Below are 16,447 nucleotides of genomic sequence, written 5' to 3'. Positions count from 1 at the left end.
GATTGTTTAGCCTGTCAGCTTCAATCTGATTATATTTGAACGATCGAGCAATCCAGTAATGCTACATTTTTCTTCAAATAAAGCATACGCACTACAAAATGGGGTTGATTTCGAGTTGCCGATAATAGAACAGCTGATTAACACGCAGTTCTAATGGGAAGGTTGCCGAAGAAAAAGAGGCTGCCGACAATAGTCACACTCACCTGAGAAGTTTGGAGCGTTGTAAAAACGCATTCAAAACGTTTTGAAAAATTCTGTCGATTGGAATGGATAGAAAAGCAAGCAGCAGATGAATGTAAACAAACATACACATCATATATGTGCGTGACGCTGAGAAAATGCTAGTAGAAGTGCAGACGCTGCTTAGATTGACGAGAATACGTAAATTCCCCTATTAAAATTCCAAGAAAATCAACTTTTCCTTTTCCTGAGAAAAATGTCCATGTAAAAATATTTTTCTATCTCACCATGAAAAAAAATTGACTAACAAACCAAAAAGAGCAGTTCCATGCCTTCTCCGATTTATATGAAACTTTGCCTAGTGGGTTATTATGGGCAATGATTATCATTTTTACTCAATTTTGGCCATTTTGGATCTTGTAAAATTTTCAAAATAGCGTCCCTAGAATTTTTCAAAAAAATGTTTCTGATTTCTGAATTTTGCAATAAATTTGAAGAGAAAATAATGTATTTTTGGGAAAAATAAACAATAAATGCTTTTTTTTTATTTTTAGTAAAAAATATTGTTTCGTTCAGCATAAGATGGCAGAAGGGTAATCGTCGTTGGGATTGAATACTTGGTTAGATTGACGATTCCCTTTGGATGATGGATCTTCGACTTCAGTGGACTGTATACGGGATGATCGGTTCGACGAATGAGAACACTTCTACTTCTAAATCAATTACCGTGCCAGCACCATATTTGACGTGGTTCCTAATGGTGACGCACTTGTCTATTTTTAATAGCATTTCGATTTTGGCGAGATATTTTTAAAAACTTTGTTACACTATCATCCCTAGAGCACCGGAACTAATATTTGCAACGTTAACATTTAAAAAAATATTAATGTAAAATCGTCTAAAATGATCGAGTGCGTCAAGTTAGGAATCTCGTCATTCCCACTAAAGACTTATCAAAAACCTAACCCCCTTAAGTACTCATCCCCTAGGTAAAAATGTCAAGATCACAGGTATAAAAATGAAACTGCAACATGTAGAATAGGAACCTACCTAACTAAGATTTAAGTATAGTAAAGGAGAAAAATCTATTCAAATAAGGAAAAAATCCCAAAGGCTTGGTAGCCATCATAATGAAGTAATGAAATTGGATTGTTAGCGGAATGGTTAAATAAAATAGCAAAAAAAGGTTATCTTCCATTTAATTCCACTTAATTAATTTTGGTATTCATCAAATAGGTAGGTCCGGATACAATCATGGATACCAAAATTAATTAAAACATATTTTTGCCAGAAAAACATTATAACTTAGTCTCAGACGTTAATTTGATCAGTAATGCTGTTTCCGCGCTATATTTTTGCCAGAAAAATTGCAAAGGCACCATTTTGAAAATGTAAATTGGCTGAATTTTAGCAAAAATGAAAATCACTGCCCAACAAACAATTTTGCAAAGTTTCATGCAAATCTGGGAAGGTCGAGTTTTTCCGATTTGTCATTTGGCGTGGCAATATTGCTCAATGGCCGTTGTTTTTTGAGTAAAACTGAAAATTGATAAAGTGTTCAATTCAGCAGATTTGTAGAAAACAACCCAATCGATAGGCTTGTTTAGAATCAAAATCCATCCGCTATTGACAGAGTTATAAGTGGTCAAAACCTGACCACTTTTCGTAACGCAGTAGAGTTTGTTTTTTTTTTAATTGCACCCCCAATATGTTACCGAACGACGTAATCCTACGTAAAAAAATGATTTTATATTTTAATATCTTTTTCCAATATTTTTTCGGGGCGGTAAGCTTCTCTTAAGGAGATGTAGCTGGGGGACGGGCCGGTGGTTAGCATACATGTGTCTCATGCTAAATGTCACAAATTCAAAACGCATCCCCAAACAAGTCACCAATGACCTAAAATGTGTTAAAATGTTTATAGTAAAAAAAAAAGGGTTTGGTGGTTCACTCTGTCTGATCCTTGATTCTAGCTGCCATACCGAAGCCATACTTTGCTCAGTTTCATATGAAAGCATATGTAATGTTGGTCGGTCCTCAATTTTAACAACTCGATTAAAAAAAATGATTTCTCGGAACACAGCACGTAGTGTTTATAGTGGTAACATTTAAAATAAATTGATGATTAATATTCGAAAATTAAAGAGTGTACCGCACAAAGTATGGTACCAGTACGCTGTCACTTTTGATTGAATTCTCTTCCCTTTCGATACGATAAGCGCTTTTTTGAACTGCGATAAAGAATCGTTTGGTGGTGTGTGGGTTTCGATACGTTTTCGCTGTAAAAAAAACCAATCATCGAACTAAAAACTAACACGTCTGGACTCTCGAGGGTTACCATATGCCATTCCATCACAGCTCGATGCATTGGCATGACGTGGTGGTGATTCTCTGTATAACTTTACACAATCACTTTGCCAAATGGTTCCAACCGACTAACTTCTTGTTCGTAATAGTTCGAAGCACTCCAGCTCATTCTTTTCATTTTCTCCGGCATACCCATTCCAGGCGAGTTCGAGGCAGTATCTGAGGACGAAATAATCAAAACCACACTCGATCCGGACAATTACGAGGAACAACTGAAGATGGTGGAGGTAAGTGTGTAATTTTGATCGTCTGCATTTTCGAATGTAATCACCAAAATTTTTGTTTTAGCCCGACGAAAATGCCATCCGAAAGGAATTCAAACGTCGGAAGTTCATCGAGTTTATCGGAACCGATAAGCACGGTCAGCCAATTATTGCCATCTATGCGTGCAGTTTGCCGGAAAGGAAAGACCTCAACACGAATATCTTTATTGAGTGAGTCACCGCCGATATCTGAATTGGCATATGTTTTTTGCGATGATTTTTATTTATTCACATGAGAGTAAACGACAAATCGGGCTTGCCACTGAATGCGGAGACGGACAGAGTTCGTTAGCCATATATTAGTAATAGCGAGTGGATACAACCACAAGGAATAGTGGACTTGATAGAGCTACTCTGTTTTGCTGGCAGTTCAGTTTCGTGGCTTGGCTGTTCAGTATCAGTCAGAGTACTATGTGGATGTTTTTATTCAATGGAAAACCTCGTACCTACATATATAGCTCTTGGCTACGTTCCAAGTCAGACGGTAATGTGGTGACGCTTTGTTTGCGCTAATAATTGTGCAAATAACAGCAATTTGTTTGCTTGTTCGTCAACGGTTTTGAATGGTTGGGTAGTTTGCCTTATCATCATTCATTTTTATGGGTGTGAAATGTTGTTTTCTTGAACTTGATTAAGATAGACCAGTCCCAATGTCCCATATGACATTGAGAGATAGCTACTCGTATCTGATTCCGCTATAGAGATCTTGACTCTGGACAGAGTTTAACTTATCAAAATAATTTACACTTATGCAACATTTTGATACCTAAACAAAATGTCATGAACGTAAGCTCCCAATAGCATAATAAACAAAGGTGCTGGATACCAGAGCTGAGACGGCAGTCTTGTTGTGAAAAATGTCTGACTTCCCTGGCCTACAAACTATCGTGGAGTACAAATGCTTGACTACATCGCAAAAACAACTCGGAGCATTGCTGTCCCTATATGGTACATGCCTGGGTAATGCGGAGTGATTTTTTTTTTTTCAATAGTTGCAGCGCGATTCATCGTCATCGGTTGGCAGCAAGCGCTGAAAAACTGCAATTTATTTGAAGCCTAATCGCGACTTTTCCGTTGTTTGTTGACGTTCGTAAATTCATGCAAGAAAAGAAAGAAGCATAATGAACTTTTTTTGGACTTGCTCTCCCTCTGCCCATAATCGCAAGTCAGCCCCATCCGTAAAAAACTGGAAATGAGAAAACGGCGTTCAAAGATTTTTCAAGTTTTCTGATTTGACGCTTATGTTGGAGTGATAAATTTAAAAATAAACGTATAATGTGATAGAATGTATCTATGTCTACCCAAAAATATTGGAAAAATATCGTGAAATTTTTATTTTATGGCCAAAATCTGAGTGGGACTGACTTGCGATTACGTTTAACGTGAACGAGAAAAATAACCGCAAGTCAGTCACAATTCCATGACGATGCTGCATTAGTTTAGCACAGTATTGAACAGTAGAAAGATACCATGGTCCTTTAGAACGTTATTGAATGTTTCTGGATTTGTTCCGCTGGTTCCAGAGAAATGGCCGAAACATGCTCCGGTGAGTATGGGTCTTCATCAGACCAGAGCTTTTCATAAACGTGTCAAACCCACCATGCGATAAATTAATTCACATGAGAATTCAAGAATAAGATCAATAAGAGTCATGATGAGTGACCAGCACCATGTTGGCCACACCCGAACATGTTCCGGGTATCCCCGGAGAAGTGGTAAATCCGTTTTAAATCAAAATCCATCAAGCGATACATCAAATCATATGATAATTCAAAGCCATATCGATTGGCGGTCAAACTGAGTATCGTAAGAACTATATTGGCAAACATCCGGACATGTTGCAGATACCATAGGGGAAGTGGGCAAAATCTGTCTTGACACAAATCTCATGATGCGATGTGTTGTCTAACATTTCTAACATATTTTTTCTAATGGAACTGACTTGCGGTTACTTTTCGCTGTGGGACAATTTGACTTGGTATTGTTTTTCATTTTTCTTGAACAAACCACCTTTTTTCAATAGCACATCTCAAAAAACATAGAAAGATAAACTGAATAATGATGCTAACTCAAAATTGATAAACATGCAGATGGGACTGACTTGCGACTACCAGCAGTAATATTAAATGACCATTAGGCTAAAACAAAATTTGAAATTTTCACTCCCCTTCAAATCGGTTTTAGCCTGATTAGCCTCCCAAAATTTGAACTCGTTTGCTTAGAAGCTGTCTGTACACAAACCATTTGCAGTTTGTATGGGATTTACTATGAGAAATACAATCTTTTTTTTTCATTGCCATATAGGCAGAGATATAATCGCATAACAGTCCCATATGGATTTTCGTAAATTTAGAGATAACAACGCTATCCACTGTCAATTGGCATCTACTTTCATATTATGTGATAAAACTATCGACTTTTATAATTAAAAATGTGAAAACAACAGCAAGTCAGGTTGTCCCATCAAGCAAAGTAATCGCATATCAGTCCCATCTTGAAATTAAATTGTACAGTTTTGCTTTTTGAATCGCAATATTTTTCGCTGATATAACAAACCATGCAAGCTGCATTGTTACTGATTTTAACTTGACAACATTATCGATTAATTTACTATGATTTTTTTTTAAATATTTACATGGAAATTGCACTTCTTAACTTCAACTGCCGTTTTCTCAATGCCTACTTTTTCATATGGGACTGATGTGGAACTATTGGCAGTTCTATCCTTTTTCTATATTGAGCTGAGAGAAAGTTCGATAGCTACAACTTTGTTGAAGACCGTTTTTTTAGCCAAACGACAAATGAAATAGTTTTTAATTATTTAAGAGATTGGTAATCTTATAACATGATCAAGTAGCTGTATTTTGCTGTATGATGTAATAGACATGCTGATCAGTTGATTGAGCATGATCTGCCATCAGCATCTTGAACGAATAATAACTTTTGTTCCTTACATTATTGAATCATACAGTGGTCTGGAACAAAATTGTAGCTGAGAAAATTTCATACAAGCACAGCTATCATATTTGTTCGTAGATAAATACGGTGCTATTTAAGAGAGACGAGCAAAAATGGTTTCTGCACAGTCAGTTTTTAACTAAATTAGATCAAATATTGGGAGGATGATCTGGACCCGATTAGGAACCATTTGAGCCACGCGTGCGGCGAGGCGACTCGCTGTCACTAGTGAGGTGACAAAAGGCACCGCGTGCAAATCAAATGGAGAGTCACCTCACTCGCGGTGACTATTGTCCCCTCACTAGTGACAGCGAGGTACTTCAGCTTATTTGCGGCCCAGAAGAGCCCTCAAATTTTGCATCAGTCTAATGCCCATTAGAGTGATGCAAAATTTGAAATTTTCGCTCCACAATACTTAAACGATTCCAAATCGGATCCTGACTAACCTCTCAAAATTTGAACCCATTTGGTGAGAAACTGAGATGGCACAAACCATTTGAAGTTTGTATGGGAATTACTATGGTAAAACCAAGATTTTTGTTCATGTCTACCTAATAATTCACCATATCGGTCTGCTTCAAAAGCTTTTAATTTTACTTATAGAAAATTTTCCCAGCTACAACTTTGCTGAAGACCCCTTTTTGAATAAATGCAAGGATCGAAAGTTATTAATGGTTCAATGCACTGATGTCTTATGATCATGCTCAATCAACTGCTCAGCAGGCAACATTGGTGTATCTGGGGCGTTGAATAGGACACAAAAATTATGGCTACTATGTCACACTGCAAAATACAGTGTTACCTACAGAACAGCTGCTTGATCATGTCATAAGTTTACAAATCTCTTAAATAATTAATAACTATTTCCTGTCTCGTTTTACATAGAAACAATCTTCAGCAAAGTTGTAGCTGAGAAAATTTTCTATAAGAATGGTTATCAAACTGTTTTGCAACTCAATATGGAAAAAGACTAGAAGGCAATGAACAAAAAGTTGAGATTTCCCATAGTAATTTACATGTAAACTTCAAATGGTTTGTGCGAAGTCTGTTTCTAACCAAATGAGTTGTAACTTTTGGAGGCTAATCACGACCCGATTTGAAACCATTTAAGCACTGTGGAGCGAAAAAGTCAAATTTTGCATCAGTCTAATGCCCATGCGTGTTAATGTAACGCATAGTGAATTTGTTTATTATACAGGTTGGGACCGACCTTTAGCGTGAAAGATATGGATGCTAATCCCTACGCTGGGTCCTTCCCAACGGAGCATATCTAAAGAGATTCATAGAAGCTAAATACACAATTGAGCGATATCTTTCTTGTATATAAGACGTTAAAACGTCCCTAAAGGGTCTCCACATCGTCCTGCAGTTAGGATCATTTTATCCACCACGATTGAGCCGATGTCCCTAGCTGCAAAATATGTCCAAACAGATTAATTGAGTCGATCTATGTATATAAGATGTCCTAGGTTCTCCGAATCGTCCTGCAGTTTACATCATTCGCACATCATTGGTACAAAATGTCCTTAACAGCGAAAAATATATAATAAGCCTCTGCGCACAATTTACGGTTCATTTCCATGTAGGGGAAATGGCTCTAATGTTGGCCTATGGATCTAAGATTGGGCCCATCGCTAAAAATCTGCTATTTATCAATTTTATCTATATGAACGCGTCATTGGGACGGTACTAATGGATATTTTTGGTTGCTATTGAAAATTTAGTCGATTGCTGAATTTATGTATGGGCCCAAATTAGTTGCATTTAAGCCGACATTACATCCATTTCCCCTATATAAAATGTGCTAGGTTCTCCAAATCGTCCTGCACATCAAATTAAATGATCTAAGGGATCAACCATGACTGGTACAATGTTGCAATTAATTCAAAGAGTTAATCATTTGATCCACTAGATCAATCACGACTGGGACAATATCCCTAGCAGCGGAACATTTTCGAACGGTTTTTTAGAGAAAGTTGATAGAATCCACAAATGATCGATATTTTGGTTTTTTTTTTGCCTATTATAGAAACAAGGTACCGTGAAGGTGAGTTATTCCACGCACCTAATTTTGGGAAGAAAAAATTTATTAAAAAAATTATGTAGCATTTAGTAGATTTGTTAATGAAAATTAAAATATATAAGATTTAAAAAAACAGCAATCAAAATTTCAAAATTTGCCTTGACAAACGTTGTGACGGTGCACACAATTCTGCACATTGATTAGTGCGATGTTTCTAATTCCGCTCATTAATGCACCTAATTCCGCGCAGTTTTATTCATTTCGAATTTAAACCCTATGCTGGCTTTCAATTCGCTTGTAAATCTTGTAACACTTCAAAGATACTGTTTTTCATTATAAGGTTCTGAAAATCACCGATTCTGTAGTGTAAATCGCCAATTTTATTATAATTTTATAAAACCAGTCAATCACATAATGCAGTAGCTGTTTTATATAGATGCTGCATCATTTTTAATAAGGTACACCGGGGCAAGTTGAAATGCGGGGTAAGTTGAAACGGAAGCCGTAACTACATATATGCGGAAGAGAGTTATCACTGTGATCATTTACAGCAGTATAATATAAACTTAAAAGCACCCTATGTCTGTCAAATCAGTTAGTTACAAACAGCTTAGCGTGCTCCTCAGCTTTGTTTATTTTAATTATATATAACACTAGCTGAGTGTGCCCGGCCTTGCTCGGGATTCAATATTAGCTTGAGTTTATGAGCCGATTCAAAAGAAGATGCTATATTTTTCTATTTCATTTGTATGGAAGCCGCCCCTTACATAGAGGGGAGGGGTCTCGAACCATCATAAGAACCTCAACCCGATTCGTACCTTCCTCGAAGTTGTCCTTGCTCGCTTTCTACTCTATATACAATTGTCACACTGCCGTACTCTAAAGAAACTATCAACTCTATACTTTCATCTTCTCATCGATCGTATAAAATGACCTCTTTAAGTCTGTTATTTGACTATCCGATTTATGTTACTCAATGATTTTTCCAAAGAGTCTCAAAGTTCAACTTTGAAAAAAACTGTTCAACTTGCTACCTTACAGACATAATGTTTATGCAAGTGAGCGGAATTACCAACACATGTCTGCTGCTCCTTTTTCCGTGCATAACTTTTAAAACAATTAAAACATGATTTCGAAACTTATTGTTCATTTATGACATAAACATTAAGGTGGGTCAACTTTATATGGCGGATCACAACCCCCGGCTCCCCACAGCTCTACAATAACTTTTTGCACAGAAATCAAATCGATTTGCAGTCTTCAAAGAAGTTGTTCTGTATATTTTTCTCAATCTAAGTCCCAGGTTTGATAAAAATTGAGCGATTTTTGAATTTTTAGCAAGCAATTGAACAGACTGTTTTCCATACATTTTCATATACAAATTATGATGCTCTCCCGCAAATCCAGATCGTAACCGCATTCGTTCAACTTTGGCACAGCTGTTGGCCACCCTAATGAACATGGCAGAGAACAATTGTATTAATTAACCTAAGAGGAAGAGGAGACAACTGACTTCTATTTGTCTGTGGCGTGTTCTTCTTCTCTCGCGGAAACGACCGTGCTTAAACTATTTCATTATGGGCGACACAGTCGACTGTCAAAATACAAGAAAATGAATTCCCTATTGTACAAATTCTCGCGTTTCTATACGTTCGCCCGACTAATCAGGCGCTGGTTCGCGTTTGACGAAAAATTGGTTCATAAATGCCCCCCTATTGTCTCCTCTTCCTCTTAGGTATTAACCTGTTCAACACCTTTGCACTAGTGTACCCCAGACTGCTACGATAAATGAGTACCCCCATAAACAATAACCATAAGAAGCGCCGAATAACCAATTCGGGATATCATCCCAACTCTATGCAGTATGGTCGCACCATCTATGATATTGTTTGTGTATGGCACCCATTTATAAAAGTAGTCTAGAGTGACTTCACCAGACCTAGCTTAACAGCTAACGGATTCTGTTGAAATGACGTGTTGAGCACCACTCGTTTAATTTATTTTTGTTTTGTTTTTTTTACAATCTACAAAAAGCTGTATACATAACGTAACATAATTATACATATAGACACGTTTGTTTTAAATATTTGCATGCACAATATCAAATTGGTTGTCAAGTGCGCGGAATAACAGCACCTGTGATTTTATACAGCTAATCCACTATGGGAAGGTTCTATACAAACAGGTGGCAGAGATAAACTAGCCTAAGGCTAAAAATCTCTTAAATAAAGAATTAAAAAAAAAAAAAACAAACAGGTGTAAAAAATATGGTTGTAACTTAAACTGATTATTGGATACCCTAGATATATAACATAGGCATAGTTTAAACCTTTACACTTCAGTAAGAGAATTAACCTTTGCTTAGCTAAGCTAAAACATTGGGTATTGCTCACATTCAATCACTTCTTGACCGATTTTTATGGAACAACGATCAGACTACAACAACATGTTGGAACAACGAGTGTAGACTACATACAATGATTATTACAATGTTTACTTACATACTGTACATTAATTCTATTCTGTTTTAGCTTAGTTTTTATTTGCTGCTTGGACATAGTGATGTCAATAGTTCCGCAATGCAAATTATATAGGCGCATAATTCCATTGATTGGGCTATTTTTTGCATAGTTTGTTCTGTACGATTTTTCAGAAAATAAATTCCGTGTTCTAAGATATCGACAAGGCGTGTAAAAGTTTAATTGTGCGAGAATTTCTGTCGAATCCATGCGCATTGAAATAATGTCGTTGATAAAGAAAAGCGTTGCAAATTGGCGGCGCTCCTTAAGTGTTTGTATATTGATGAGCATGCAGCGCGCTTCATAAGATGGTAATGGAAATGCAGTCCAATTCAATTTACGTAAAGCATATAAAAGGAATTGTTTTTGGACAGATTCTATGCGTTCTTCGTATATGGAAATGTATGGATTCCATACTAGGTGGCAGTATTCCAGAATTGGCCTTACATATGCTTAATAGTGTATGGGTCTTCCAAATTATGACTGAACCTTTTAATGAAGCCTAGCATTATGTTTGCTTTACTAATGATTATAATGTTCTATAAAAAGTAGTTTAGAGTCTAGGATTACACCTAGATCTCTTACAATTTTGCTTTTTTCTACTATTTGGTTGCCTAATGATATTTCAATATGCGGTGTTTCAATTTTTCTGCTAAATGCTATTGCAGTACATTTTTTTACGTTCAGTTGAAGTAGACTTTTACTACACCAGGTGTGGAATATATTGATTTCATTCTGGAATTCTTCTGCATCGCTAGAATTACTTATTTCCATAAAGAGCTTCATGTCGTCTGCATATACAAGCAGTTTTATTTTTTTAAGTATGTAGGAAATATCGTTTATGCACAAAATAAAAAGAAGTGGGCCTAAATGAGAACCCTGGGGTACCCCAGAGGTGACTGAAATTGGTTCTGAAAGTTTATTTTGAAAGCGGACTATTTGTTTACGATGCGTTAGGTATGGTTGAAGCCAATTCAAAAGTCCAGGCTCCATTCCTATTTTCTGCAATTTGAGGATTAATAATGGTATGTCGATGCGGTCAAGTGCTTTACTGAAGTCGGTGTATAGCGCTTCAACGTGCTTGCCACTGTCCAACGCTTTAAGAATGAAAGATACATATTCTAGAAGATTAGAGGTAGTTGAGCGACCTTTAAAAAAACCGTGCTGTTTACTTGTAATTAGATTTTTCAGCTGCTGAAAAATATTGCCGTTTACGATTGATTCAAACAGTTTTGGAATGCAAGAAATAATAGTAATTCCACGATAATTTCGAATGTCTGATTTTGCACCTGATTTGAAAATAGGTACCAAATAAGATGATTTCTAAATTTCAGGGAATTTTCCATTTTTCAGAGACATGTTGAAAAGACGCTCTAGAGGAAATGCGAGTTCTTCAGAAAGGTTTTTCAAAAATATGGGTGCGATGCCGTCAGGTCCAGACCTTTTCGACGCGTTTAAGTTTATGATGATTATTATTCTATGATATTTAGAAACATTTGATTTTTTTTATTATAGAGATTTTAAACTTGATCTTCGTTATCTGGAAAGTTGTCCATGCCTAAGATGTCGATAAATGGCATAGGAAAATTGTAGTATATTTTTTTCCAATCTGGAATCTGTAATCTGGAATTAAAAAATTTCCATGCCCAAATTTAAAAAAAAATCTTTGTCCAAGATCATGAAACATTTTCTATGTTTCAGAAGCATTTTAATTGTTGTAGGCAGTCTTGTAAGTGGTCACGGTAGTCGACACATTTTCTGTGATAATCGACTGTCTTTGCCTCCGACACTTACAAAACAAGCTATCATAGTACAGTACCAAACTCAAATGTCATTTAACATGCTCTGTCATACGACACTGTCGGCGAATACCGTCACGAATGTATGTATTTTAGTTTTTCTCATAATAAGAGCTGCTGATGTTGTGCTTGTGTGAATTCTGAAAATAGCAAGCAATGATGTCCTAGGAATAACATTTCTGATCATAAACGGTTTAATTTACACCAAATTGAGGAATAAGAACCAAATCACTCATGTCGTATGATAGTTATTTGATAATTTTCTTCTTGCTCGAATGTTATTCTACCGGTTGTGTTGTGTGTGAGAGACGACGGTAGAGCATGAGTGTACGATTACAAACAGATTGTCGCGCACGACAAAGAAGTAAGTGTCGTAAAAAACGTCAACTGTTTCAACCCCTGGTTGTAGGACTGTGAACTTAATATTCAAAATATCGAAAAAAAACTTCATGGCCACACAATTTCCCTAATTTGTTTATCTTTGATATTTTGAATTTTTACGTCTCAGTATTGAAAAATTAATGATCCAAAATCTCTTAAATTTATTCCGGAACCTCAAAAATGTCTTTTCATAACGCATGCAACATTCTCTATGCCCGTGATTTGTCCATGTTATAAAATTTCCTCGTTCTATAATAATGAGATTTTTTATAAACTACGATCTTGAAAAACTGTCTTGGTCCCAGAAGTACAGAAGTTTCTTTATCCTAGATCTTTAAAATTGATTGTCTTAACATTGTCAACATCTCAATTTTTCGTTCTAATCACGAATTCGCAATCTGAACCTAAAATAAGCTTAGTAAATGGTTTGTTTTCAAACGTGGTAGAAAAATGACTGCAGAGTGAGGAAATGGAGGTTAGAATTTGACCGTATTCTTGCTTATTTAATTAATACTGAATTTTCGAGAACAAATTATCCTTGAACCACTTGCTTTATGTTCAAGAAGCATGAAAAATGTTCATGATGGGTATCAGGAATCAGGGTAATCGCCTCAGAGTGTTTGCAGAACAACTTTTTACATGCATCGCACAGTACTCGGCAAAACGAGTGTGGTTCTCTCATTTGCTTCGCACTCTTTTCCAACATATATTTGTGGAAGCAATCCACACAAAGTGTGGTGGTAACATTCACGCAGGAAAAAATGGAATACGGTGGCTACACTTTGCGTTTTCGTTATTCCTGGGTGTGTGTCTTTCTTTTCTTCTCCTTTGCTTTACAATTACAAAGGGAGAAAGGTTAGAAAATTTTGAGTTTGACTGTATTAACTTTGTGGATTTTAGACAATCAGCGCACTGCGCGCATTGAGTGATCAGATCTCAAGTAACAATTTTGGGTTCATAAGGATTCTGTAGACAATGATTTAGACTTGAAGAATGCTTTAAAACTTCGATAAAAGTTGCAATTTTCCTTGGCAATAGAGCCCCGGATATTTGTTACTATATCTTTTGAATCAATGAATGTCACTACTGGTTACTCTTTTTTTTCAAAGTCACTATTTGCCCGAGCAAAGACGGTTAACAAAATGAAAGCAAATCGATATTAAAGATTGCAGTTCCTATCATAATGAATACTCATTTTGATTACAATTGTCACGACATTAGTCTGATATCATATTGTGCTTTCATTATGCAGTCAAGACATTTTAAATGAAAGCAACTTAACTTGAAGTTCTGCTGTTAACGTCTTGTTTAAAATTTAAGTTAAGCTTATCTGTCGTTGAACTAACGATTATTGTTTAATTGTTTTGTTTAACACATTTTAGGTCATTCGTAACCAACCCGAGGTGACATTTGAGCTGAAGTCTTTCAGCGTGAGAAGCTTGGATGCTAACCATTTACACCAGGCCCGTATTCAGTCAAACATTATGAATGCAAAATCAGTAATCAAATTGATTTCATTGAAAGCAGGATTAGTTTTCCGTTTGATTCAACAGTGTAAAATGTTGCTCTCATTTTTGAAGTGTTAACCGTTAAGTCAACCAAAATGAGATCAAATGGAGTATTCAAAATAAGTTACATCATAACAGCAAATTCTGATTTCAATTTGATCTCTAACTTTGCTCGGGTGGTCACTATTTTTGTTATTTTAGTAACTAAAGTCACTACTATTATCTCACATACCCACTACCAGTCCTGTATTATATTTAGTAACGAGTCCAGTGCTGCGTGCTGTCAACAATGTCAATTAACGTAGGATATTGGCTAACACTGATTTTCACTTCCGACACTGATGACATCAGGCGGGCTTTGTTATTACTATCCATATAAATATCACTAGAGAAAAGTTTAAAATCTTACTTTTATCTCAATAAATCAACTTTTTTGTATAACCATGGCATATTAAACATATTTCTGATGAGTTTTCTTAAGATCGGTACTCGATTAGCTGGCGTATATAAGAAACAAACGGCAGAACTTTGAATAACAGTGGTCCCTTTACGATGTCAATGTTATTTGCGCACTGGCGTTGAGGTTCACGAATAATATTGCTATTCTAACTGTGTGAACTAATACTGACATCAGGTGGCTAGTAATATTCAGCATTTTGTAGGTAGTGATACATCAGCAAAATGCAGAAAAAAGAGGAGCATAGAATGCTAATCTAAATGCTTAAGTAAGGGAAACGTAGAAAGTTTGACTTCAGTGATCGTTTGACTGCCGAGTGAAAAACAGGGGTGTTCGTTTTGTTGTCCACTACACTGTTATACCAAACCACCCAATCCATCGGTCCTTTTCAGTTCCACCATAACTTTCTACAAAAGAGTTGAGCTATGAAAATCACTTTATTCCAAAACAATACCCGAAACTATACAAACTAGAAAATCGAACAAAAATTTCATAGTCCTACGTCAACAATGCGGTCGTATCTTGTACAACACCCTCCAAATTTTTCATTGGTGTGAGGTGTATGTATTGAGCTGCTAGGAATGCTACGATGTCCACGCTGCAGTGAACAAGTCCGATGTCGAACCGTCTAACGTGCATGCAACGTTGAATGATTGCGTGGCTTTGGCGTGTGTCGTTAGGGATCAACTTTGAAGAAAATGTATGGGAAATTTGAATATTTTCATATTGTTTCATTGTTAACTATTTAAATATTCAACAATTATAATGTGTGACATACCACACAAATATTATAATCCTGTTGAATCGATCGACACACAAATCATCAAAATTCATTGATTATTTGCCAAGTTATTAGCATTTAAAATCTGACCAATATTCGTTGCATTTTATGTATTTTATCTGAATTGGCACTCTTCCCGAAAGACGTAGTCAGGGTGGCAAGTGAACCAGGAAAACCAGGAAAACCGGGAAAAAGTCGGAAATTTATTTTCACCAGGAAAAACTGGGAAAAAACCAGGAATTTCAGAAGTCCACCAGGAAAATAATCTTGTTTGTATATTTTGAATAGGTTTTAAATTTTATGTATGTCAAAGTTTCTTTTTATAATCAGGTCAAAACTAACCATTTTGTTCAAGCTAAATCTTTCACATAACTAAACATTGATGAACAAAATTTACCCTGAGAATTTAGTAAATATATTTTGTATTTATTTTTAATTTAATTGTTTTCTCGAATCAATTGCATGTGCATGATTTGTGCTTAATTGATAGCAGACTTAAGCAGTGCCGATGCGTAACTACTTTGAAGTACCTGTTCAACATGTTCAATAAAAAAGTTCTATTTCTAAAAACTTCAGATTCATGCAAGTTCTACAAAATTCGGGAAAGTCTTACAAGTTTCAGGAAAATCCTGTGAACTACTGTGATGACCTACGACGGTCAGGAAATCTATCCGAACCTTCAGAGAAGTTCTAAAAATTTCAGAGAAGTCTTACGAACTTCAGGGAAGTCCTTTAATCTTTGGGAAATAACTACGAATTTTACAGAATTGTCTACAGATTTTATGTAACTTCTACGACATTTAGGCATTGCTTAAAACTTAAGAATAATCCTATGACACTTATGGATTTTTTCCAAGCTTCAGAGAAGTCTTCAATACTCTTGGGAAGTCCTCTGAACTTAACATAGTTCTCCAAGCTCAAAAAAGTTCATATAACTTCCGAGAGGTCGATTGAACTACAGGTAGTCCTACGAAATTCATGGGAGCTCTCTAAACTTCAGGGAATTTCCAAGAAATTAAGGAAAGACCCACAAACTTTTGAAAAACCCTTCGATATTTAAAGCCTTATGAACTTCAGGGAAGCTCTTCTAAATTTAGGGTCCTCATATATTCTGTTAAGTCCTTCAAACTTCAGGGAAGTCCTCAGATCTTCGAGAAAGTTCTTCGAACTTGAAGGCAGTCTTACGAACTTCTGAGAATTTCTACGAACTT

At 36.0% G+C, this 16,447-nt stretch overlaps 1 protein-coding gene across 2 annotated transcripts in view; it reads left to right on the top strand.

Moving 5' to 3' along the window:
• RhoGAP68F (Rho GTPase activating protein at 68F) overlaps positions 1-16,447 on the top strand; it is an 81,581-nt gene that overhangs the window by 39,225 nt on the left and 25,909 nt on the right. For both annotated transcript variants that reach the window (XM_065219909.1, XM_065219908.1), the window contains exons 4-5: positions 2,689-2,774; positions 2,836-2,981. In XM_065219909.1, coding sequence (XP_065075981.1) covers positions 2,689-2,774; positions 2,836-2,981 — 232 coding nt within the window. The remainder of the gene's footprint in view (positions 1-2,688; positions 2,775-2,835; positions 2,982-16,447) is intronic.

The sequence above is a fragment of the Ochlerotatus camptorhynchus genome, unplaced genomic scaffold (assembly GCF_037179485.1).
Source record: "Ochlerotatus camptorhynchus isolate MF236.1 unplaced genomic scaffold, CSIRO-AGI_Acam_v1.1 ptg000112l, whole genome shotgun sequence".
Lineage (NCBI taxonomy): Eukaryota > Metazoa > Arthropoda > Insecta > Diptera > Culicidae > Ochlerotatus > Ochlerotatus camptorhynchus.
Note: the sequence above shows the minus strand (reverse complement) of the source record. Positions and strands in the feature narration are given on the sequence as shown.